Raw genomic sequence first — 26,262 nt, forward strand, 5'->3', positions numbered from 1 at the left:
ATTTCTATTTAAAATTATATTAAATTGAACTTAATTTAATATATACAATTTAAGATAATTATATGTTCCATGGTAACATAGGTGATATTTGTAAATGTCATCCATGTGTGAAGCAGGATGTTATCTTAAGTGTCTTTCTCTTAAGTGGTACAACTGCAGTGTCCCACCGAGGACTGAAACGTCTGACCTTCTGGATAAAACATTCCCATAACCACAACACACCAAAATACATTTGTTTATGACTGTGCCATTGTTTAGTACTGCACAAGTACAGAGCAAGTGATGCACACAATCATCTGGAGAAAGATAAGTAATAATAAAGGATAAGAGGACTTACCACACGGCAGAGAGACTGGGAGGGAGGATAGGACTGCCAGTGCTGGATAGGCTTTTATATACCAGACAGAGGGCTCCAGATTAGGGAGCAATTACTGAAAAGGTCATTGCCAAAACATAGAAGGAACAGCCATGTCCCTTCTAAGGAAGATCATTTGATGGTTTGGTGTTTGGGGAATTCTACCATCTCCCTCTGCCCTTTTAGGGTTTTCTAAAGAAAGACTTTGCCCAGCCACTTTGCTCCACTGAGGCACAGGCAAATCACGGCACGGCTTGTTTCATTGTGATTTGGCACAAACCGGTACATATACCATCCAATCGTCTTCAAATATGGCATGCTGATTCTTCATTTTATACCTTTTTTTCCTGTCCATTTGAGCCTGTCAATTGAAAAAGATTAGATTTTCATACCACTTTTGTTTACATTTTTGTTAATAATTGCTTTAATGCCTTTGGAATTCCTCCTTGCAGGGTCAACAACCCACTATGGAGTTGAAGCTTAAAGGTCTATTCCTAGTTATGAGTTATGATTCTGCTTGAAAGACATTTACAGCTGTTGGTCGTTTTCCCTAGAGTGAGATGCCAGGAGTTTCCTGAAGTGGCTGCTGACAGGCACTAAACAGCCCCCCCAGATTAGAAAAAAACTAGAGAAAAGGGCTACTGAGTGGTTTATCTGGCATACATTCAAGATGGCAAACGTTAGGTAATGTTACTTTAATCAAAGTAATATGTGTTCTTACCCTTAAAAATATATCACATCTAAGCAGCTGCCATTTTTAGACCCAAGTCGCATCCATTTGTATTAAAAAGGCGTTGGTAGTAAACTAAATGGAATGTTCATTTAAAATTGTTCAGCAGTAACTGTTTTCTTTTGTTTTTTGTAACTGTTTCCTGCAAAAATAGTTTGCCATGAATGTTGGCAGTGTTGAATGCGTGTCCAGTCAAGGCACCATTCTGGTTCTTGCGTGTGGATGGGCCCCGCAGTCTGGGATCAAATACTGGCTGTAGCAGTTGTGACTGCGGCCAGTAGCCCTGCAGTGTTGCCCAGCATTAGGGTGGATTGAGGTGGCAGGAATCTGTATCACATTGCTCTGTAGCAACTACCACTGTTCGACTGGGTGCCTGCAGGTCGACCGGGAGCTGAAGTGTCTTCTTCTGACTGATGTCTGTCTTTAAACCTGACTTGTGAGCTGCAGTGTCATAAGAAGTGATGCTTCAAAGGACAGCGCTTGCATATCTGTGCTCTCCTGGATAGATGGTTCCAGCAATGAGTGCTGGTGATATTCTGTGTATCAGTGGTCTCCAACCCTGGTCCTGGAGAGCTACTGGGTCTGCTGGTTTTTGTTTTCACCTTAAAATCAGCACCCTGTTGAGACCCAGGTGAACTGTGTAGTCAACTACTCTAACTGATTAATTAAGTGTAGAGAAACAACAAAAGCCACCAGACCCTGTAGCTCTCCAGGACCAGGGTTGGAGACCATTGTTGTATATGACTGGGCAGTCCTAACTGGGAGAAAAAGGAGGAAGGAGCATTTAAGAAAGAAACAAGAGAAAGGGATTATGGGAACTTACTTTTCTTGGAGACTATTGGAACTGCATTATCTGCTTTCACATCTAAACAGATCAGTTGAATGCACTCTTGACACATCAGAACACAGGACCAGCCATCTGCGATTGTGCAAGACATTTTTTTTTTTTTAAAGGAGGAGTTGAAAGAAGCAAAGTAGTACATTCATTTGAATGGCGCTTTATTTAAAACAAGGGTTAAACAATAACAGGACCCCGGCACTAGGTGTGAACACAGCTGATGTTCCTGAGAAGCCCAAGAGGTCTTTTCAAGAACACACATACCCTCTTAGTGTCCCACATTGGCACGCAGCTGTGGAAGGAACTCCTTAATGTGTGTGGGAGTGTGGAGTTTCAGTGCCTGAGGGACAATGCTTGCCTGAGATAATGTTACTGCCACCACTTGCCAGACGCTGAATGAAATAAACACACAGACACACAGACAGGCATTGCCATTACTGTCCTTATAACAAATGGGAACCCTAAGATGGGCTAAATCTGTTGTTCAACTTTTTCCATGGATCACTGTGATTATTATTTTGGTTTGTACTGAATTACCAATCATGATCAATGATCCATTCAACACAGATAACACTGTCAACATACTATACAGTATGTTATACAGTATGGTTTTAGATCGATAAGCAGGATATTTTATATTTATCTTTTACACATTTACAAGGTAGTGAATCCATTTCAATCCAAAAACAACAATGATGAATTTACGGGGTTCATTATATCATTATATCTCTTTTTAAAATTTTATCTAGGCTAGGATAATTGAATGTGTTTGTAACCTGTTACGTTACGTTACGTTAACAAAATCTTTTTTGATGATTTATTCAAAATACCAAAGAGATTATATTCTGGAAATTCTTACCAAACATTATCTCTCTCTCAATTTCACTTTTGCTTTCTTGGAAGGAGAACTAAGGTCATATTGCCAAAGCAACACAATAATATGATACTGTACATCGAAACACACAGAAACCTGAAAACCATGTCTATGCAATAAGTATGTAAATAACTTACAAAAAACACATTATTGTCTTTTTTTATTATTATAATTTTTTAAATGTAATCTCTCTCATTCTCTTTAGAACACATTAGGATATTTGGGTGTTAATGCGCATACAGTGGAATTTCTCTCTTGTGTTGAGATCCATTCATTAAACAAAGCACAGCACTTATCCTGCATTAGAAGCCCATCAATCAAGCTTGGCTGCACTGTGAAACTGGTCACTCTGGGTCTAATGTAGACAGGGATGGCCAGTATTTCTGATACATGTATTCGAAATGTGTATTTAAAATACGTAGTATTGTGTCATTTTTATTTTATGTTGTAGGAAGGAATATCCATATAATTTGTATCTAACTACTTCAGAGTTTTTTTTTTCAAAGTTATTTTTATGTATCAATCAATACAAATGGAAATGGCTGAGAAACTGTTAACTTACTTTTGCACAGCTGTTTTGTTAAATGGTAAAAAATGTATTTTGCAAAAATAACTAATTTCACTATATCATTCCCACACTTTTGGAGTGAGCAGTATGAAACACTAATCCAATGCTCCACACAGAAAATGTATTTTAATGTATTTTCAAAATACAAAATACTGTGTTTTTAATGCATTTTTTGGTTGCAGTATTTTGTAGTTTATATTGGTACAAAATATTCCAAATGTAAATGTATCTTGTGATATGATAACTGAATACAGAAGGCCACTCATCAAAAATAAGGTCTACTGGGGAGAGAGCTCTTGGCTGGCAATTTTCAAAATGTCTGCCAGTAGATGGAGTTGTTGAACCAAGAGAGTGAATATTGTATTCAAACTCCAAGCTTTTATACTAGTTCCCCAGATTGATCTTCAGGAATCATGTTTTCATTGTACTGTCCTGCATAGGGGCTTACAACCAGGTGTCTCATCTTGTAAGATGGTGGAAACTATTCTGCAGATAAAATGATTTGTCAACCAGCACTCTTCAGCCAGCCTTCTTTGACTTTATACTTAAGAAGTATATCTGAGTGTTCAAATGGAGGAATTCACGATTTGTATTAAAACAGGTATCGAATGTTAAATGCAACACATTTGATGTCTGTAAATGTGGCATCGGGACTGTTTTATAGAAAATGTGTTAAAATGTCACACCTTGCAACCTTGCCCCCTGACTGGAGATATCCTAAATGGTGTGGACACATGCCAGGAAACGCAATATCTCAAAGCATATTTTAAAACCCACACCAACTTACAAGTGTGACTAGAGGATAGCCTCCCACCAGTCTGAGAATAGGACTTGACCTTAATGAGCTGTTCTAAAGTCACTACAGGAGAGCCAGGGGCAATTGAACTAAGGTGTGAACCATCGTTTGACTAATGGGGAGTCGACCATTTTATTTTTAGAAAAGACAGTTCTAACATCACCACCCCCCGCAATTAGCTCATAATTCGATTGATATTGGATGACACATTCACGTACCTGATACAGAAATGTTTTCTTACAGCTACAAATTTTATCGGTACTTACAGAGATGGACTCCATATATTTGCTGTGAAATGTACACAGTAACAAATATAAAGAGTGTATATCATTCGAATTTCATGCCAAGTTCCCAAGGTATTGAAGGAACTGTTCCATTCTGTCTAAAGCCAGTCGCACATAAATGTCTGGAGGAACGGGGTGTGCAGCACGGCTCCAGACACAGATGAGTCAGTGGGCTCTGTCCCCAGGCACGGTGCTGCATTCCATCATTCCATGGGTTATTTTAATAGTTATTAATAATCCTGCATCGACAACGCGCTTTTTCAGTGATTTGCCCTGTCTGGTTTGAGTTTCATGATCAGATTAATCATGTTAATCATGTTGCCCGGTACCATAATCTGTTTAATCTGCCATGCCCATCATTTGAAATATTAAAACTATTGACATTTCAAGACTTTGAGAAGATGAATCCTGCTGTGTCTGCTCTGCTGAAAAATGTCTTGACTTATTTTGATACATTATTAGTGAAATTAGCCACACAAACATTTAAGCACATTTCTGTGTTGTGTCTGTTTCATCTGTATCTTCTAGCTAAACTTCTTCAGTGCCATCACAGAAAGCTGACATGGCATGCTGGGATAATTCAACTGCCACAACCATTCATCTCCCACTCTATCACAGAAACATGAAGCCATGTGGTAATAGTGTTTACATTTTCTCTGTGCTATTTTTAATTGCCATTTTTAAAAGTACCATTTTTAATTGCTCTCCAAATAACTGCGGTTCACCTTACCATTGGCATTCTGTTCTGTTATTCTAATTATCTTCCCTCAACATGTAAGTTGAAGGTTATTTACTCTTATTTGCTCTTATAGCTTTGGTGATTTATTTTCCTTGTGCTGTGTGAGAGATCTGGGAGCTTCAGAGGATTTTCCCAGAGGAAAATAATACAAATGTATCAGTGAGAAACCCCTACATATATAACATTTTCATCATCCTATGTGAAGTAATGGCTTGCTTTCCTCTTGTTCTTGCAAGGAAAGGATGTACAATATTGAGCCTCTATAAATACTGAGTATTTCCATTTTGGCCTTGCCAAAAACCTTACTGTACAGGTGCTAAGGTGCTGGCACAACCTTTTGCCCCTTTCAATTATGCACATCTCCATAACAGGGTTGTGAACACTCCTTGAATTCCTGTCTCATGTGTTGGACACCAGCTGTTGGTCTTACCTTTTAGACAGGACTGGCAGCACAAAATTTTTGCTGTTCTTGATACTTATGTCTTTTGGCACCCCTGTGCTCTCTAATAAAAATTTACTTGGACACTCCGTGATCCCGTGGCAACAGCTGTTGCTATGGATACCGTCCTGGAAGCTCATTGGTTCTTCCATTTTCAGGATCTTATTTGATGGGACATTTCTTTATTGCAGCTACACTGGAGAAATTAGATTTCCCCTGACGAGCCGGCCATTCCAAGTACAAAGAGAAAATTATCATCCAGTGGCAATGGAGTGCTCCTGAATGCACAATTTTCTAAATAATAAAGCGGATCCAAATGGCTTATTGATTCATATAGTTTCAACCATGAAATGGAAGCTTTCACTCAAAAGCAGCAAAGTATGTATTCATTCTCTAGGACATTCATTTGGGTGGCAAGTTCCATGTTGATACCGCTCATCACCCACCCTTTTCCTCTTTGTCCAGTTTAAATGCTGGTTTGTCATGTGACCTGGGAGACAGTGTACTGGAGAGGTTTTTAGGCTGTTTTTGGATGATGGTGAAACCAGTGAGCCAGTTTGCTTCTTATGTGGATTTTCTTTCTACTTGTGAGCACACTCATGAGAGAAGCCTTTTGTTTCTAAGTCGTAAGTAGCTAAGTCGTTTTAATCTACCCCCTGCTTTCGCTCAGCCCACTGTTTACAAAATGCCCTCGATTTACACCTTAAGCTCCACGTTCTTTACATTAATATTGCCAAGCAGTAAGCCAAAGAAAGAAGCATATTTTGTTTCGCTCACTGGCAGCTTTAAAATTACGTAATCTTTCGGCCCTTGATCTAACGGTATCAAAAAGGTAGTTTTAGGTCCTTTTTTAACCCAGGGTTACATGCCTGTCGCGACAAAGTTGATTTGAAACTCAGAGGTTGCAGTTTTGATTTAGGACATATACTCCATGGTTTCAATTTAAAGTTAAATTTTTTTAACGGGTCAGTTCAGAGAAAGAGATAAAATGGCTAAGGGAAACACCTTATTTTATAAGGTATAAACTTACTAATAGGATTGTGGATATACTGTCTGCACTTATGATGCTCAAATCTGGAATTCAACGATAATTTAACTGAGCAGGATTAAGGTGTGGACATATTTATCCAAAAGGTAGCCTACTCATATCCACATCGTTTTGTCTAGATGTAATGGTCAGTATAACAGTTTTCACTCTATGGACATATTGTCAATAAAATCGTGGAAACGGACGTTTTGCATAATATGGGTGTAAGCAGTTACCAGATAAGTTGTAAGACGGACTGAAGTACACTTCTGGCTGTTGAGCGGTGTCTCCCCCGACTCGGGTACCCCCACCCTGTATACAGTTGTGGTACAGCCAAGTCTGCAACGCGGGTACTCGCTGCTCGGGTGCGCGCACGTCCTGTCGTGCAAAGCTGACGTCAAAACGCCTTTGAGCTCGAAAATGTTTAGGAGTGTTGAGAGATCTGGGAGCTTCGGGGGATTTTCCAAGAGGAAAATAATACAAATGTATCAGTGAGAAACCCCAAAATATATCATAGATTGGTCCGCTGTGGTGGTCTACAGTTTCTCTTGGTGTGAAGTTCGAATCTTCGGCTAACCCTAAGAAAAACTTTGCTGTTTTGTCCGGAGTAATGTCGAATTCTGGGACTCGACGGAACGGGTCTAGCATCAAAATCAGACTGACAGGTAAGCGCGTAGCGATCTAACGATAGCTAGATTGTTTGCTTGGAATATCTTGCTCCTGGTTTTGTTTTAAGCAGTGAGTTGGGAAGCTGCCTACTCTGTATCTTACGTGTGTAAATAAGTGATCTTGCAAATTTAACGTTGGGTGGATATGTTGCTAGCCTGCTCTGGCCAATATGGCTAGCTAGCTAGCTAGTTAACAAGCTTGCTTGCCTTAAATACTGAGTATGCCGGGTACCATCCTTTAAACACAGGTTGCCTTTACCATTCATTGCCACAATCAGCCGGTCATTTGTCGACGTTAACTAACGTTCACATTAGCTAGCTAGTTGGCTAATTGCAACTAATTTTCTGTGGAACGGGACAGGTTGTTTTGCTGCTTGTCCGAGAATCAATAACTTATCCATAACTTAAGTTGGTCAAATAGCACTTATTAATTACTGCTGCCGAAGTTAACTAGCTAAGTTGTTCAAAGAATGTAACCAGGTATGTATGTTTGCTGGCTAACTGAAATGTTCATTTTAATAGTAGCTTTTGATTTATTTTAAGCCTATGGAGGTGGAGCTGTAACCAACTGGGGAGCTTCATATTAACCAAGAATCCCAGACCAATCGGCCTGTTAACTCATCTAGCTAGCTAGCTAATAGCTTACTTTAGCTAAATGGGCAGTATCAGCTAGCAGTAGTTCAGAAAAAGCTAGCTAATCGCTATAGTTTAGATTCCCATCATATAACGTTTACAATCCTATTGGGGCTTCCCCATTGAAAGATGGCTAAGATAATGTCGTAATGTTAGGTGTAAATATGGATTGCACAGGCGCATTCGTTTCTTTAGCTTCGAGTCGCTAGCTAACTTCCTTCCTGCCAGTTTTTTAGCCTCTGATAACGTCCTTACTGTCAATGAATTAACTCTACAAAAGTTAACGTTATATGTTTCGTGTCCATATTATTTTCCTACGTTTTCTGCATTCACACCGCACGCACAATAAACAATTCAGAGTTCTCGAAATGCATTAGCCTTGCTAAATCCGAATGTTAATATTTCTCAGGTTTTATTTCCCAACTGACAAGTACGCTTTACATGACATTACCGTTAATTAACTTAGCATTATGTTGCTATACTTTATGAAGAGCAAGTTTGAAGAGAGAAGAGAGCGAATTTGGTTATGTGCATGAAAATATCGTCAAGTCAGGGGCTGCAGATAAGTTGCTCCTCTAACCCACGGCTCATACCCGAGCATTTACACCGTAGTGTAAGTGTAAGACCGTGAGACCTCTCGGGTTACCTGTGAAAGTATAGAACGCGTCTTTGTGCGGTGTCCGTCTCCAGTACGGAAACGCATATTTGCTTAGCAATCAATTTGATCGTCACGGTGCAGCGTCACAGCTAACGTACTCTTCTGTGCTGGCAGCCATAACTTATGTAATATAGTATTTCCATTAGTCATAAGGTAAAGACATAACTTTAGATCTCAGCACGGCCTAGATTGTTAAATTTTTTCTGCGTTCCGTTGTAATTTAATTGTGGACACTTTCGCGTTTATTATACTATATCCTCGTTAACATATACTGTTAAACACTACTAAACTGCGGTTTCTTTTTAATCCATGCGCGTGACGTTCTCAGCTAAATTAGGCGCCGGTCACTTACATTTTATTTGGACGACACTTCAGTTCGGACTATTGTGCGATTAAGAGCTGCAGTCGTTATCTAATCATTGTTTGGAGAGTGCGTGTGACTGCCACCGTTGAGTGTGGACTTGTCACCACTCATATAGCACTACTTAAGAACCAGTTCAAGGGACATCTTGATACTTAATAATGGTTGTACTTTCATTCATCTCTAAGAAGGTGCTGAACTTGTTTCACTGAATCTGTTGTATTTGAAGCATGACTTGGTGATGTCTGTGCCTCAGTGTGTTCACCCTCTAAAATCTCTGAGACATGGCAGTGTTGCTCGTATTAGTGGTGTCGATTTAAAGGTTTCGTAATGCAATGGAAAGTAGGCTAAATATTACATATCCTTTGGTTCTGTAACATTTTATATCTAAAAGTTAAAAGAAGCAAAACTGAAATGAATGAAAATGGAATGGTAGTTGATAAGCCTGTCTTGGATCACTAAATGTTTGTAAATGTTTGGCATTTATATAGAGCCTTTATCCAAAGCGCTATACAATTGATGCTTCTCATTCACCCATTCATACACACACACAAACACACACACACATACACTCTGCGATTGGCTGCCATGCAGGGCACTGACCAGCTCGTCAGGAGCATTTGGGGGTTTGGTGTCTTGCTCAGAGACCAATCGACACACCTAGGGCGGGATCGAACTGGCAACCCTCCGACTGCCAGACCTCCTGTGCCAATTTTGCCCCAGTACTTCTTTGTAATCTTTGCATTTCACAGTGATTGTTTCCCCAGTTCCCATTCACCTGGGATTTTTATCCACTGACTGTATTTGGCGAAACACAAAGGGATTTGCGTGTGAAGCACTGCTACAGGCCATTAGCTCCAGCTGTGCTCCTACCCAGGAAATCATGAAAAGAATTCTAATTGGCTGGGGAATCAATGTGTCATGCAACAATGGGTATGCAGCCATACCATTGGTTGCTTGGAAGACTTTTACTTCTTTTACATCTCACCAGACCTGTGGTTTTAAGGTCTTTTGTCTTGAGGGATCCCTGCTAGATTGGTATTTGGGTATTTAACAAGTGTCTATATTAGATTATATTAGACATAGGAAAACTGTGATGGATGGAAGTTTAAGGTTAAGTGAATTCTGGTCTAATGATATGTCTGCTTTTTTATATTGTCGTAATGAGCTGGATAGCTTCAGTGTTGCAACAGCAAGAGAGTTCATCTTTTTGAACGCAAAGCAAATTACCTCAAATGTTGCTTTTTTCAGCGTTTCTTGTGAATTAACAGGAAAATACAGACATCTAAATGTAACAAACTGAATTTGATCTAAAAGGAATTCCCCATATTGTTTAATCGTGTTATTCAGGCCAGCTATCCAATTTAATATGAGCTTATTTGTAGACTCCGTTACTTACAAGCTCCCAGAATGCCATACTTCTCTTGACAACGTAAAGCTTGTTAGCTCGCAGTCAAGCCTCTGAAGTTCCCGGCGCACGTTTTTCTCTGGGTATTGCTTTGCATTGCACCGCAGTGCTGACATCTAACACCTTCTCTTCAGCTGGCCTGAGATGTTAAAGCAGAGAAATGGCACGGTATTTCAAATCTTTTTCAGCACGGGTCCTATTTGTGGAGCCAAGGGAGGAAGGAGTTCACACACTGCCTGGGTGAAAATCTGGCTGAAGGGAGAGAGAGAGAGAGAGAGAGAGAGAGAGAGAGAGGGGGAAGGAAGGAAGGAGAGAGGGAGAGGGAGAGGGAGAGATTCCAGGATGATTGAATTATAGTTTTTTCAGAATAGTGTGTGTGTGTGTGTGTGTGTGTGTGTGTGTGTGTGTGTGTTTTTCTCTCGACCAATAATAAAAATAAAAAACCGTCTGTTTTTCTGGTGCTGTATGGGATGTCGATTTTTACAGTCGCTAACGGCAACATGGGAAAACACTTGGCATCCGCGGCGCTCTCTTGGACGAGCGGAGCGAGGAGGAAAAGAAGACATTTCCCTTCCCTTGGAATCCTGGCAGAGTGGCCCAGATTCCTTGGAACATTTCCCCCGATTGCGTTTGACCCCTCCGCTGACATGCCTGTAGCTATCGGAGGGGCCGCAGGCGGGGTGCGGTATCTCCAGCCACCGGCCGGTCGGCCTCCCGCGTGACCGCAACGCACCGGGACCGCTCAGGTGCAATGCTGGAACGGGAGACGGTTCAGTGTGTTTTACAACCATTACCGTCCCATGACCGGAGGAATCGCTTATACCTTCGGGCTCTCGTAGCTCTGCACGGGGGGGGGGGGTGGGTGAGAGCTTTCGCAGACAGCGGTCTGACGTAGATAGAGGAGCGCGCACGCTCTCCGTACTGCTATAACCGTGTTCTGAGCACGGTAACCGTAATAAAAAGCTGCCGCCCCGACAGATGTTAAGAGTAGAAGTGTTAGGAGTGTGAAGGAAGTGAAGATGAAGGTGATTAGAACATACAGAGAAACAAACAAAAAAAACAACTAAAAAAAACATTCACTCATAGTTTTCGAGCATGTGTGTTTGCCATGTGTTTTGGAAGGCTGGCTGTTACAATGGCCTGATGGTATGATTTGGACTGTGCTTTTATTATCGGTGGTATTTCTTAAAAGTATTTGGACCTTATTAAAAATTATTGGAAGTAGGCCTGGGCTGTGTAATAAATTAAACAAAGCATTCTGGTCATCTCTGCCCGTTTACTTTCGGGAACTTAATTTTAGTTAAACTTTTTAAACATTATTTCAGATTTAGGATTAGTGTCATAGATGGTGCAAAGTAAAGGTGCCACAACATTTATTGGCTGATGTTGGACTTTACACTCTGTGGCCCTTGAGATGTTTAAAACATTTTCTTTTCTTTTTTAACTTCACTGCCTCATGCTAGCTTGAATATGAGGAAGTGATATGATGCATTCAAAGTAACTGGCCTAAACGTAGCAGAAAGTGATCCAAAGTAAATCCAAAGTGTACCGGCTTCAATAGTACAAATTTATCTGTTGAAGAACAAGTTTGGGGATCAACGATAGTGTTTCTTGTGGCTTGTGTTGGATAAAGATTTAATTTTATTGTTGTGTATTTTTTTCATTATAATGGTTTGGACATTTGAATTATGTTGATCTTGCTGTATGTATGCTATATCAGACTGTATTTCTGCAGTTCTGTTGCCATTTCAGACTGTTCCTCATTGCTTTAGCAAAATCGCACTTGAGTGAGTTTTTTTTTTTCATAAACCAGGAAATAAATGTGTGTGTTTATTTATTTTTGCATCCAGCGCACGCGTGACGTCAACACCCTCCATCAGCTGAGAACCACAGTGGCTTACTCAGAACCACAGAATGTTCTTTGACAGTCTAAGCACTTTGCCTCGCTTTTCATCAGGGGAAAAGCAGGTGAGCATGTCTTTTCCCATGCATACAAGCCTGAGGTAAACAGAGTTCTCCGTATTTGTCTTTGAGAGAACGGCAGTCCCTGGTTACGAGCTGCACCAGGCTCGCTGAGGAGCAGTTGAGCTTGACGTCCCTGGTCTTTTTGCTTCGAATAGCCCGCTGGAAACCAAAGTCACATTTTCTAGTGGTTTCTTTTCGTCGTTAAGCGCGAGTTTCGAGCAAGTCGCTTTTTGTAGCGTTCATACGCTGGTCTCCGTGCCGTGGCTTTTAGCAGATGCTGTTGCAGCAATCCCGCCAATTAGTTGCGGCGTGCAAACAAAAGCCCGAGTTGGCTGGCAGGGTTTTTCACATTCAAGGACACAGCCACACCAACCGGTCCGGTGAGGGGAGGGAGGGAGGGGGGGGGGCAGCAACAACAAAAGAAAACACTTAATTGTGTCTTTCACTGGCTCCTCTTCACATGTGGAGGCTTGGCGGCGACAGCAAAACTTGGGCCTGAATCTTCTGCCGGAGCGCATCTGAATCGGTCCGACCAGTCCAGTCACCCTGCGAAGGGCATGGAGCTTAGTCACACTTCTGGGATGTGTGCTCGAGGAAGAGACGGAGCAACCGGAGATGCTGTGCCGGGAATTCGATAAGAGGCAACAGGTTCCGGGTGCTTCTGGCTCGTTACGCTGCACTAACCAGGCTCGGTCGGTCCTGGGCTAAAAGCTCCTTGTGCCTGTAAACCGCTTCATTTTTCAGCCTGGTGAAGGCACCGGTTACTTGGCAGAGAGACAGATGTCCTAACACGTGGAGCGTGTTTAAGTTTGACGTGCCTGAAAGCCGAAGAGCAGGGCTGGTCAGGACCTGGGAGCGGGGTTCCCTGTTGCTCCACTCGGAAAGCGCGCCGTCTCCCGAGACTTCCCTCGGTGGCTAATGCAGCATGATGAAGTGCCGTTCCCATGTGGCTAATGCCGGCTTTTCAGAGAGACCGGCCAGCTTCTCCCCTGGAAAAATTTTACTCGTGAAAATGAAAGCTCCACCAAAAACTCTATTCCTGAAGACTGAAAGGCAACAAGTAATGACTTAATAACACATGAGGAATGTCCATACTTAATTTAGACTGTGAAGTACAGAAGAAATGCATTTGTGATGGTGTTTTCTATTTATCCAAAAGGTAGGCTACTGCCTGCAAATGAGGCAGGACTGTGACTAAAGATATAACAGGGCTGTGGGCTGATTGTCAGACTTTTTTAGTGTGATAAGACTCTTTGGCATGTGGCATATCTGCTTTCTTCTGTTATTGTTTAATCATACCTGGCATCATAGTGTCCCTCAGAGGCCATGGAGAAAAAAAAAAAAGGAGCGGCCATGATTGTTGTCTCAAAGAAAAAGATTGTGATTGTGATTTATTGCTCAGCCCTAAGATATAATTTCACCACCCCTCTCACTTTGCTTCGAATGTTTATTTTAAACTCGGAAAATATCGATTGTGCATTTCCACGGACTAGCGAAATATAATATTTAGCCTGTTGCCAGATGACTTGCAAAATAAAAAGAATCATTGCAATTTCTTACATTTACATTTGGCTAGACATCTTTTAGCTCTGAATTAAGCTAGTGCGTGACAGCCAGCCACCAAAGTCAATCACAAGCAAAAGTGCGTCGTGTATCAATCGATCTGCATAAACGCACCTGCTGTCCAAACAAAGCGAAACGGCCTTGCTTAACGTGTTCTGCACTGATTTAGTTTTAATGGACCGTGGAGACCGGCGGGGTTATTGGGGCGAATGGCGCCTGTCCCTCCAGCTTCCGAGCTCTGAGTTCCCGACACGCCGGAGATAGCGCCGTGGCGACAGGCCGCAGGTAGGGTCGCGTGGGCGAAAGCCCTTTACTGCGTAGTCGCTGTGTCGAAGGGAGCGGAGGTGGCGTGTGCAGGCCGGGAGGGAATCCTGCTAAGTCAGGGAGCACCAGGTCGAGTCGCCATCCTTTCAGCGGTGCCGAAGGGTGCCTTTGCGCTCCACTTTCTCTCTTTTTTTAAAAAGGAAACTGTTGAAACCTCTACTCCTCCCTGTGCGAGACGGAGCGTGCCAGTGCTCGGACCGGGCCGGGGCGGGGGGCAGGGGGGGGGGTCTTTGCCTCGCCGTCGGCATGTTAGGCACGCGGGGCCCGTCTGGCATTCCTCAACCCCCCGGCTGGAGCAGGGAGGGGGGGGGGGGTTAATTACGTCGTCCCCGGTGACCGTCTGCCGCTGCCCTCTGTAAGCCAACACCATCGATTAGCCCCGAATCATTAACTGCACCCGCCGACGTAAACGGAGCCGGCTCCGGCTCCCGCTCGCGTCTTTTCGCGCGGGTCCTGCCGGGAGAGGGGGATCCGAACGCCTGCGTTTGCGCCCGACCAGGCCCGCACTTCCCCGTTACACGGGTTGGAAGCATGACTGTAACACAAGATATTACAGGGCCCGGGTGATAAACCGTAGCGATGAACTGAGTGAAGTAACTCTGAGTTTCTGCTTTCTTTTCCGCCTTTTCTTGTGTATTTGTGCCTGATGAGGTGTTTGCGTCTGAACTTCCGAGGCCATGTGACGTGCTTCTGGGAAAAACAGAACCTGGTATTTTGGGTGTCTGAAAGCCACTTGGCACCGCGCACATGCGTCTTCCATGTGATCATTTGATGTGTTTTCTTTTTTATCCATCACGTGGCAGCTGCTTCAGATTAGTCATATCAACAACCAATGCAGAGGAGCAGTTTTCCCACAGAATAATTTCTTTGTGGCTTTTGAAGTTTGGAGGTGCACTACTGCATCAGGTACTTTTATGATTACTAAACAAAAATGCCAAAGGAAATGGAAACCCAAATGATTGCTATGCTACAAAAAAAAATAAAAAATAAAAAAGATCATTATGGTTAATCACCCAGCCCTACTTGGAAAGTGTGTTGACTGATCTAAAAAGCTCTAAAAAACAGATTGCTACCTTATGCATTAAAATACACACATCGTAATCTTTTTTTCCTTCTCCTAGATTTTATTTGCCTAGAACCTATACAGAATGTTTATGAATTTCAATAAATATTGGATATGCAGTGTATTTGTCGATATATTGGACTTGCATTGTAGTGCATTGTGCCTCAACTGAAGCCTCTTCTTTCATTCTCCTTCCTTCTAGTATACCATGTAGTTCTTTTTCCTTATTCCTTCCAGAATATGAACAGCACAACACGCTTTTAAAAAAGTCATTGCACTGAAATATGAAGCCTAAAGACTGGTCGTGTTAGGACTCATTAACGGTTCACATTACCAGACAAGGAGCGGACGTATTTGTCGGAAAATGGCCGCCCCTGTAATGAGAGTGGAGTCTCCAAAGCGGTGTCGAGTCGGAGCATTTATTATTCTTTAATTAGGCTCTGCAGAGGACTTATCCTTCTGAAAGTATGCGGCTTTGACCCTGGGATGGCTGTGCTCAGTAATTCACCGCCGCAAATTGTAGACGTAATTATTTTCCGATAACAATCAAACGCAACAAAAACAACAATGCAATCCTTGGAGCAGAACACCTGCGTTTATTAAACGACTTTGTGATAAGGAATGAACAGAGCTTTGCAGTTTGAGGTAGTTGGAGTCAAAACCTCAAAAAAGTTGATCGAACGAGAAAAAGTGTCGGTGGCTGAACATTTTCCGAATATTTCCGAGAGTTCTTTGAAATGTATGACATTTTCAAAAGTATTCAATGGTAACTTTTGTGAGCACTGTTTGATATTTTATGTTTAGTGGTAAAATCTGCATTAACGTTGGGAAGTCCGTCATGTTCAGTCAGTTAATTTAAGCGTTACAGTGAAGTTCACTGTATAGGTAGCCACTTCGCTAAACCGAATAATTGAGTAAGAATCCCAAAAATGTAGAGCAAGCTGAAGTCTGAAAAGCGAAGGTTGTTGGCACAAAATATAGCTTTATTTAATGACGTAGCAGGGTGATGGCATTTTAGACATCTAGTCCAGTTGAGTTGCTGGGACCAAGTGGCGAGGAGCAAAGAAAGTCAGGCCGACCTCGATTACTTGGGATTGTCAGCGGAAGACTTTCTCAATTAGATTGGCGATTTGCTCTCCTCATTTTATTGCTCTCGTAAATTGATTTCCCGGTCTATTCGGAGCGATGCGCTTTAAATTATCGCAGATGCTTGGGAGGCCGTGTTTAATTTGGCGAGCGGGCAGTGCGCGGTTCGCCGAGGCTGCCTCCGTCTCCGCGCGCGGCTCCCGACTTCCCGGGATGCGGCAGGCGGATGTTTGCAGTTGCGGAATCTGATTCCGGGCACAGCGCGCAGCTGTGAGCAGAGGAAGGGCCGGCGACGGGAACGAAGAGGGGGAAATCCCTCCAATGACGCGCGGCCGCGCGGCCCGGCCTGAACGTTCCCAGACCGCCAGCACACTGCGTTCCCGCATGCGAACTGTCAAACAAAATCAACAAAACCTTGTTGTGTACTCGCTCTGCTCATTCATGCGCTGCTGGAAGAAGCGTTGTGGAAGCAGGAAGCTTTGATTTTCAGTATTTTTTGGCAGTGGTTAAGAATTCTCATTGGCTCATTACGTGAACAAACTCTTCCCATCCTGCATTGCAACGTCGGGTCGTTTGGATGTTAGGTCGCTGCATACATTTATCTACTCGGTACACATACAATCGAGAGATTAGCCTACTCTGCAAAGCTAATTTTCAGGTACGTCGCACAAAGGAAAAGCTATTGTATGAATTGGTATGAGGAAAGTACAGCAGCATTGTCAGTACTGTGTGTGTCTGGCTAAGCTAATCCTTTGTCCTCCTTGGTGAGGGAAAGGCTCTGGGCGACTCTGTGCGTTTTACTTGCTCAGTAGATTAATGTCACTGCAGTGTGCAGCTCAGCGGTACTCACGGGGACAGTAGACCCGGTCCTCAGCTGGAGGGGGAAAAGCAAACAGATTTTTGAGGACGTTGTTTTGTCTGGACAGCAAAACACAATCAAAATTACAGACTAAATAAACTAACCTCCGAATCCAACAGCCTAACAATAACAAAGTGTAATGAGCACCAGATTGTTGGAATTTTTTATTTTCATTTTTATTTAGGCCTAGGTTCTAGTTGGGGACTGATATCATAAAATCTCTTTTTAATGAACTGTTTCTTTGCAAGAAAATATTTCAAGTACAGAAAAGGAAATCTATTTTCATCCCTTTTCAACCCCGACACCCCCCCCACCAAATCTGATATAAGACGTAATATTAACACAGGTCTGGGACTAGCTGTTGCTGCTGGTAGCTGTGGGAGGTTGGTGTGATAGCTTTCAGCGCACCTCACCTTTCCCAAGCATGGAAATCGGCCCTTTAATGAGAGCAAACGTTTGTGGAAGTGTTCATTAAAAGAAGAACAGAAAAAGGAGGTGAGAAGCAGTCTTTTTAGAAAGATTGCGTATTGAAAGGCCCATAAAAAACCTGTTAGTCTGCTTCCAGGGTGTGGGAGATTAATAAGAACTGCTTCTTCTCGGAAAAGCGAAGCCCGCAAGGACCCGAAACCTCGATCGGCGCGTCCGTAGCGGGTCTGAGGGACTTTTGGAGCCGGTCCAGCCTGCTGCGGGTAACCGTACTCCTGGTGGGGTTGAAATCGGCAAGCCATGTGATTGAAATGGGACCCAGCGCAGTATATCGTGTAACAATGTTATAGACAGACCTAGGTCAAGTATGTGTTTGAATTTTCTTTTACATGCTGGTCAAATTTTAAAACGCTCTTGCAGATCAATGACATTTGTTAGCCAGAACCGACAATTGTATGAAGAAAAATACTCTGCATATTGGTTAAATTAGATATTTCATTTAGACTGCCTGTGAATTTGCTGGAAGTTTATTGATTTAAATGTTATTGTTTTGAACTATTATTAGCCAATGTCTGGCTACAACATTGGCTCGGAACAGTGCTGAAAATGGCAAGGGGATTGACGGAATAAAAAAAATAACTGTCTCTCGGTATTGTCTCCATGTCATAGCGTGTGGTCAGTCTCTTCCTCCTCTTCCTCTGCTCCCGCACGCCTGTTAGTCTGCTTCCAGGGTGTGGGAGATTAATAAGAACTGCTTCTTCTCAGAAAAGCGAAGCCCGCAAGGCCCCGAAACCTCGATCGGCGCGTCAGTAGGGACTTTTGGCTAAGCTAATAACAATGAGTTATTACAATAAAAAAAAAAACTCTCGGTATTGTCTCCATGTCATAGCGTGTGGTCAGTCTCTTCTGACGGTTTGGGGAAATGGAAGTGCTCAAGACTTCCTCCTCAGAAGTTCGTCACCAGGATATGGGCCAGACGCAGCCAGCTGGAAAACGGTCCCCACCCACAAAAGACTGAATTCGCCAGGCCCTCTCCTTGATTTTGAATGGAGAGATTTATTGCTGCCGTGCTGCTGTGCGATGGTGCCTTAGAGTACAGCCCAGACTCGACGGGCCGAGTAGATATTTGCTATAACTATTTATTTCGCGAAACCTCCCCAGGCCACTGTAGGTCATAAGACGGCGAATGGCGGAGTCGTCTGATTCCTGAATGCCGCTTTCCCCCCGGGGGGCGTAACTCGTAGCGCGGCCTTCCGAGGCTCCCGACCTCCCCAGTTCCCCGGCTCGCGGCGTCTGCGGATTGCGAAACCATAAAGGGCCGCTTGTTCCTTCTCATTTTCGGCGAGGTTTTTCTGTCACGAGGGGAAGGTCGACTCTCGATTAACCCGCGGCCGTTCTCCCCTCCCCGCAGAACGCCGTGTGAAACGACCACCTGACGGACCCCGACGTGTCTCAGCGGCGTCTGCCCGCTGTTTGACGAGAGGCTCAGGAGGGAGAAGCGCGGCCGGCGGATTCGGAGCCGGCCCGCGTGACTCAGCGCTTTGCGGCGGGATTTCCGTCCCACGACGAACCGCCGAGCCGCGCTCGTGAGGGGTGGGGTGGTGGGGGGGGGGGGGGGGGGGGATATTCTCTGGGAGGAAACACGCTAATTTTCCCGCCGGGCCTTCTCCGTCTGATCCGAGGAAATGTCGCGGCTCCACCAAATGGAGAAACTCGACTCTCGCCGAGGGCTTCCCGGCTGGCGGCGCGCGTATAGCTCAGTCCCCAAACGCACCCCCCTCATTTTATGCAGTTTTATCTATTTCTGTTGCAGGACTCCCTTCGGAAAAAGCTGCTGTGTCACTGTGTGCCTCTAATTAAGTGTAGCATCTCGGTTTCATTTGTTCAGCATCATTAAACCTCCCCACCCCCATTGTGTTGAGAGTTGTTCATTTCTATAGTGCTGCTTCCTCCTAATGAACGTTCCTCAGTTCCATAATGTACCCCCTTCGGTTTACACTGCTCGGCTGGATGTGCTCTCTCCGTCGAATGCTCCTTTTACTTTTCCCCCTCTTTTAGTTTGCATTTTTTGCTTCCATTTTTAGTCAAGGTTTCTCATTTCCCCGACGTTCCCGTTTATGCGGTTTTATGCGTTTGAGGTCTGTGAAGGTCGAGATTTGCATTCGTTGGAAAGTGCGAGCGGGCTAGAAGGCATGGATGCCCTCAGTCTCCCCAGAGCTCTGCTGGTGTGGTTTAGCTTTTGGCTGCAGGATTATAGGCAATTCTAGGTAACTGGTCTCCAAGAGTCCATCAGGTTTACCGGGGCAGAATGGCTTCAGCATTTCCATGGTTCCATTATACACTTGATGAGCTTTCAGTTTGACCCTTGAAGGTGTTTGAAACATCACAAAAGTGTTCTTGACTGATCATTCCCACGCTGGTGTAAAGGTCACTGCTGGTAATTGAAAGCAATGGACTTGTACAGTTGAACACAGACTTGGAAGCCATTTTGAAGAAAACATTACAGAGAGCCTGCTCACATTTGAGGACTTGACATAGGCTATGTTCAGTTGGTTACCCACTCATTTATAATTTTTATTAATTACACGTTTTCACGTGAGCACTTGTATTTTAGTTTGAACACTTCTTTTGTATGTGTGTGGATGTGTGTTTGAGGGGGTGGGAATCTTTTGCCTTAGTTTTTTTGTGCATTTCCTTTGCCTTTTTTAATGTTGATCTCACAAAGCCAAATCCAATTCACTCGTTGCTATGGCAATGAAGTATTGAATCTTGAATCTTGAAATCGATTCCAGCTAAATATGGAATGAGCCAGGACCAGCTTGTTTTGCCTTGACAAAGTTTAATTTAAGATTATTCATAATATTTGCCCTGGACTGTGAAGTCGAGAGGAAGAAGTCTGCCGCACTGCCTTTCCGGAATGTTCCCTGGGTTCTCCTCCGTCTGGCTCAGATCAGATTCAGAATGGCGGGTTTACTCTGGTGCGTCTCGCCGGAAGGGGACGTCAGTAGATGAGAAGATTTTGGCAGTGGTGGCTGGGTTGACTGTAGTCTGCTTGATCCAGATGCTTCACCGTTTCTGCTCATGGGCTGTTCAGTGTCCGTGGGTCTTACGATTGGTAATTCTACCACTTCATTAACATTCATTGCTAACTCTAAACCGCTCTAGCGCTCCTCGCCAGCAAGGGCCTGTATTCAGTTTTAGGTCAATGACATGAGTGATTAGGCCATTGTCCAGCACAGGAATGTTGATGGATGCTAAGAGTCCACTCCGTCTTGCAGGTATTTTTATGTATTTTGTTATTGAGACTTTTATTCTTAATTTAAACTGGCCGCTCGCGTTGACCGCAGAAAGCTGCATTAACGATTCGGTCTTGTGATGTGCAAATGAGCACCCTTTGCCCAATGTTTTTCTGCAAGGTTGGCTTTCCCAAAGGGCATTTGTTTGCGTTCTCTCCCCTGAAAGTAATTGACCAGCCCTGGTAGAAAGGGTAACGGCGGGAGGTTCAGTGCTGAAAGAGCGCGGCGTGTACATTATGAGGCTCAGCCAGGGCCTCTCATTACACGGCATTGATCCCCGCGTGTTGTTCGCGGGTCGTTGAGGCCCGGCCGGACACGGTGTAAATTCTCAACCGCCTGTCTCTCGGGCGGCCTTCCCGTGTGAGTGATTGGCAGGGCCGACCGAGCTTCGCCCGATCCCGCCTCACCAAACGGGGATAAGTGGTTCCATAAGCTACAGGCCATGTACTGAGATGCGTTTCCATGAGATCGGTCCCGATGTAACATTTTCGCGAAATTTCTCCTTTTCCCGCCGTTATTGATTTCTTGTATTTTCGAATGAACTCGTATTAAACGGCTGAAACACCGCCTGTCAAAATAAAGGCCAAAAACTTGGGATAAGTTTCTTTTCAAAACATAAAAATAGTGATCTAAGAGTCATCTAATCCCCGTAAATCAGGCGGTTGGAATAAAGGCTGATCTCTGATTTCTGGGGTAGCCGGTGACAGCTGACCATCGCGCCACACCAGAGCGTTTGGCCTCCGGTCAGAAAGGCTTAGTCAAAACACACGGGCGGGATTGTTCTCAAAGCCGGCTAGCCCCCAGGACGGGTCGGGAACGAACCACGGCGAGCCGCTCTCTTTGTGCGGGGCCGCTGCTCCCGCGCGTCTGCCTTTGCCCCGCCGTTCACCCGCCCACATTAGACACGCTCATAAACACAGCGGGGCCGACTCCCGTTTCCAGGCCCTCCAGAGCACACATCCTGTTCCGGAGTCGCCCCTCCCCTCCGCCCGCCGCCTCCTTTCTCAGAGAGCCCAATCCCAAATCTTTCATTTGAAACCGTAGCTCCTTCGCTCGGTACACGAAACCAAACACTTGGTTTTCCTGGGGTTTTTAATGGAGAGCCCAGTCCCAGGCTCCAGTTTAGGAAGCTTTTTGTTAATACGCACTGACAAATGGAGGATTTCAAAATGTACCCTAGAGTAAAAATGTAATTATTTTCAATTTGGTAACTGTCACATACGTTTTAGAAAGTGGCCTTAATGTCTGTAATTACAGTCCCTTGACTGTGTTTTATACAGTGCGGTATTTGGGCAGTGATACAATTTCTGTTCTTTAGGCTTTGTGCTCCGGCACATTGGATTTGAAATGAAACGATGAATATGAGGTGCAGACTGTCACCTTTAATTTGAGGACATGTACATCCATATCGGCTGATCCATGTAGGATTTTCAGCCCTTTTTGTGCATGGATCCCCTCCATTTAGGGGACCAAAAGTAATTGGACAGTTGGCTCTTCAGCTTTTTCTGATTAGTCGGGTGTATTCAATCGCTTCCTTAGTGCAGGTATAAGAGCTTTCATAATCTAGTCTTGATTGTAGGCTTTTGATTGCCTTTGGAGTCTGTTTTTGGCATTTGTTGACAAGAGGACCGGAGTCGTGCCAATAACAGTCGAGGAAGAGACTGAGGCTGAGAAATGATTAAAAAAAACATAGGCCAAAAAATAGGCTTCCCGAAAAAACCATATGGAACATCATTAAGCTGTCATCCATCTTCACTAGCATGCCTATGCTTTTATTACAGTTATTAAACTGAGGATTTACTATTTACAGGTTCAAGCCATAACTACAGCTTAATTATTCCATTTCACGTGGTTTCACGTGGACACATCTCTTCTAAACTGAATTTGATTATAAATGTCCATACACATCTATGTGGTTTTATTTTTCAAACCATACAATTCTTATAGAAAGTCTACTACTTTCTACTTACTAGCGGTACCCAGGGTTAGGTGGGATTGAGCTATATACAGTTCCCTACTCCAGCTCTCCTTGCTATCCTTAATTGAGAGCTCTGCAGTATGATAAAGTGGCTATTGACAATGTGTGGTACAGAGGAGAGCATATGCTCTAACCCCGGAAACAAGTAATTTACCATGGACATGCGGATAAATATTGTGACTAATAATCATAAAATTATAAAAAATACACAAATAATAAAAATAAACAAACAAAAGTTCAGCCTGTTTTGTCTTTTATGACGACTGTTGAAGTAGTTTTGTCAGCGTCTGTATAAAGATCTGTCGATCTTACCGTGGCCATGACGTTCCAGTTTCAGCTGCAATTACTGCATCAGAGGCACTTAAATATCCCCAATCTGTGTTTGCACATCTGCAAGCCCCTTTTCATATACACCATGCGACGCATGCATGCCTGATATACTTTTTTCATGTTTAATCAACAAGCTGTTTGGAAAAGCAGGATCAAAAACTTTTTCTAACCTACTTTTAAGGAAATATGGGAGGCAATTAAATGGGTCCCAATGGGCTAATCTACCGTTAAATGTTTTAACTTTGCCATATTTACTATTTAGCCCACACATTTAACGCCGAATATTATGAGCCGCTGCACTTTGAATTTCCAAACTGCCGCGTCATTCATTAGTATTCCGCCGCACGGAGACCCAGTTCCGTATCTGAATCGCAGGTGTCCCGCTGTGCCTGAACCGCGCTGTGTAGGTGTCTGATTTAATACGCTCGACCCGCAGCCCCCGCCGCGGAACAGAACGAGCCGGGTTTTCAAACATCTCCGCCTTCTACTGTATGCTGATCGGCAGCGGGCGGAACAAGGCTGTGAAAATGTGCGCTGTGCCATCTTTCGCTGCCAGCTAGCTCGAAAAGTTTGCAGATACGTTGACGAACGGCCGTATAATGTTTCATGCGTGACTCTTCTCGGGCCTGTGAGCAAGGCAACAAAATCGCTGTTTTATAAAACATACAGGATGATAAAGACTATTGTTGGTGAGCGATGGCTTCCTCCGGGCAGGCGTGTGCTGCTGTTAACCCAGTTTGGGTTAAACAAATTGAGTTGTTGTCTGAGTCTATTTAAAAGGTCCATAACAATGTATTGTGTGGTCGGAACAGCAGTGCCCCCACTTAAACACTCCCCGTGGTTCCATTCCTAACACTTAAAGCCATTTTCCCCCAAGAAGCATTGAAATGGCTATCGAACTCATGAAATGTGTACAAATTGGTGTTTCAAATTAGAATTTAATCATGTATATTTGTTGAAACGCGTTTAGCTTAATTTGTCTCGTCGTTCACAGCTTAAGCTGTCGCTATTGTGCACTAAATGACTTTAGCATTTTCATCATTGCTGAGCATTTTCTTATCTCACGCTTCAGGACAGTTGTGGTAGTGTCTTCTGAGGGCTCAATTTTGTGGATAAGCGCAAATCTCCATCTTGTGTGCATGTTGTATTGAGGGACTTCTATAATTACTAGCTGTGGTAGACCTGTGGCCGAGATGAGGTGTTTTCTCAGAAAAGCCGGCGTTACTTTGCAGGGCCCTAACCGTCATCCGTCAGTTATCTCCTTCAGTTATCTCCACGGGCGGGCCAGCCTCTGGCAGGCAGAGTGCCAGTTTTGTGGACGCAGACTAAGCTTATTCCTGGACTACTTGAATTTAGTTTTGTAAAATTGATCTTAATCTGTGTCTGAGAGACTGGCCCGTGGTGTTCTTGAAGAGCGCACCGCTGATGGATTCTGTTAAATGGCCGTGCCTTCGCCTGCGGGTGCAGGATTCCTGAGATATAACCTACATAAGAGCCTCGAGAGACCGAGTTACCCGTTCAGCGCATTATCTTCAGCAATACGGCTCTCTGCGTTGTAATTAAGAGAACGTGTAACACTTCAGGACTCGGAAGGAATTCATCCTGCGAACAGTATTGAGAATGTGACTGCAGCCAAATACTCTGCCGGAGGTCATTCAGAGTACTGTAGGTGGTGCCCGGCCAGACCTGATATGCACTGACTAAAGATTTTAAAATGTAAAACATGATTTTAAATTGTAAATACGACCCTTCTTGATGCATCACAACCCCCTGATCTAGACCATGACACAATTCTGAATGTGCACTGACCACCTTTACAGAACATTCCAGATTCAAGGCCTCATTCTGAACACAGTGCTTGCCCTGGGACATAATATTCCTAGCACACGTAGGATTTAGCCATGTGAACCTCTGGAAATTGCAAGTTGGTTGAGATTCATTACATTTGGATTCAAGTGCATTGGATTTTTTAGTGCATTCCTGCCTGTGTCGCAAGTAGCTTGCAAGCAACGTTCATTAATAATTTACTTTTGGAATAATGGTAGCAAATAAAAACAGGAGCCGCACTGCAGAGAACATACAGTCCCTTCCAAAGGTATTGGACCAGCGAGATCAATCTCTTCCTTTTTGCTATACACTGAAGACAATTGAGTTTGAGGTCAAAATATGTACATGAGATGACCGATGTGAATTTGAGCTTTTATTCCCAAGGAATTGGCCTTGCTGTTCCATTACTTTTTGAGGGGTCTATATCTGTATTTGATGTCTTGCCGTGTACATCACACTGTTGCTCCAAGCCATATATTCATATGCTGCAAATCACTTGTCGTGTCGTGTATAGTGAAAGCAATGTCTTGCAAGTGTTTTGATTGATGTTTAATCCAAAATGTAATTAGTGACTGTCACACTGTTTTTTTTTTTTTCTGAACGTTGCAATGTAAATTGTGGACTAAAGACGCACTGTATTTCCACTGTGGTCTGAATACTCATCTCTTCAAACTGAGCCTTGACTAGATATACCACTAGTCCTCTGCAGGGTTACTCCTTATCTAGTATCACTGATCTGTCGCGTGCATCCTGTGCTAGACGTTGTACTGGTATCTTCATCTTGCACCTTCATGTTTCACTTCTTCATTTTGGTGTTTACCACATCTTGCCTTACTTCTAGTTTCTCATGCCACTTTGCTGACTGCCTATCCTTATCATGTGAACTGGACCTGATGCTCATGGCTATGGTTAACTGATTCATTCATTTAGTTACAATGACCTTTGGCGTGCACTTATTGTATGTCATGGCTACACATACTCAATATTGTAGTTTATTCGGAAGACTCATCTGCTTATAAGCCTATATCTCAGTTATGTTTGGAGAATCAAACTGTGGGCACGATGACCATTCGGTCCGTGACACCACAGGGGCCTCAGCTGTGGTCCTGGAGAGCCACGGGGTCTGCCAGAGGTTTGAAATCAGCAGCCATTTTAGACCCAAGAAAA

The 26,262-nt window shown here is 43.7% G+C and overlaps 1 protein-coding gene across 5 annotated transcripts in view; it reads left to right on the top strand.

Moving 5' to 3' along the window:
• The first annotated feature begins 7,068 nt into the window (after positions 1 to 7,068).
• Positions 7,069 to 26,262, top strand: part of LOC133114538 (E3 ubiquitin-protein ligase SMURF1-like) — a 39,866-nt gene continuing 20,672 nt past the window's right edge. For all 5 annotated transcript variants that reach the window (XM_061224026.1, XM_061224027.1, XM_061224028.1 and 2 more), the window contains exon 1: positions 7,069 to 7,315. In XM_061224026.1, the coding sequence (XP_061080010.1) occupies positions 7,261 to 7,315 (55 nt within the window). In that variant the 5' untranslated portion in view covers positions 7,069 to 7,260. The remainder of the gene's footprint in view (positions 7,316 to 26,262) is intronic.

This window comes from Conger conger, chromosome 16, assembly GCF_963514075.1.
Source record: "Conger conger chromosome 16, fConCon1.1, whole genome shotgun sequence".
NCBI classification, from domain to species: domain Eukaryota; kingdom Metazoa; phylum Chordata; class Actinopteri; order Anguilliformes; family Congridae; genus Conger; species Conger conger.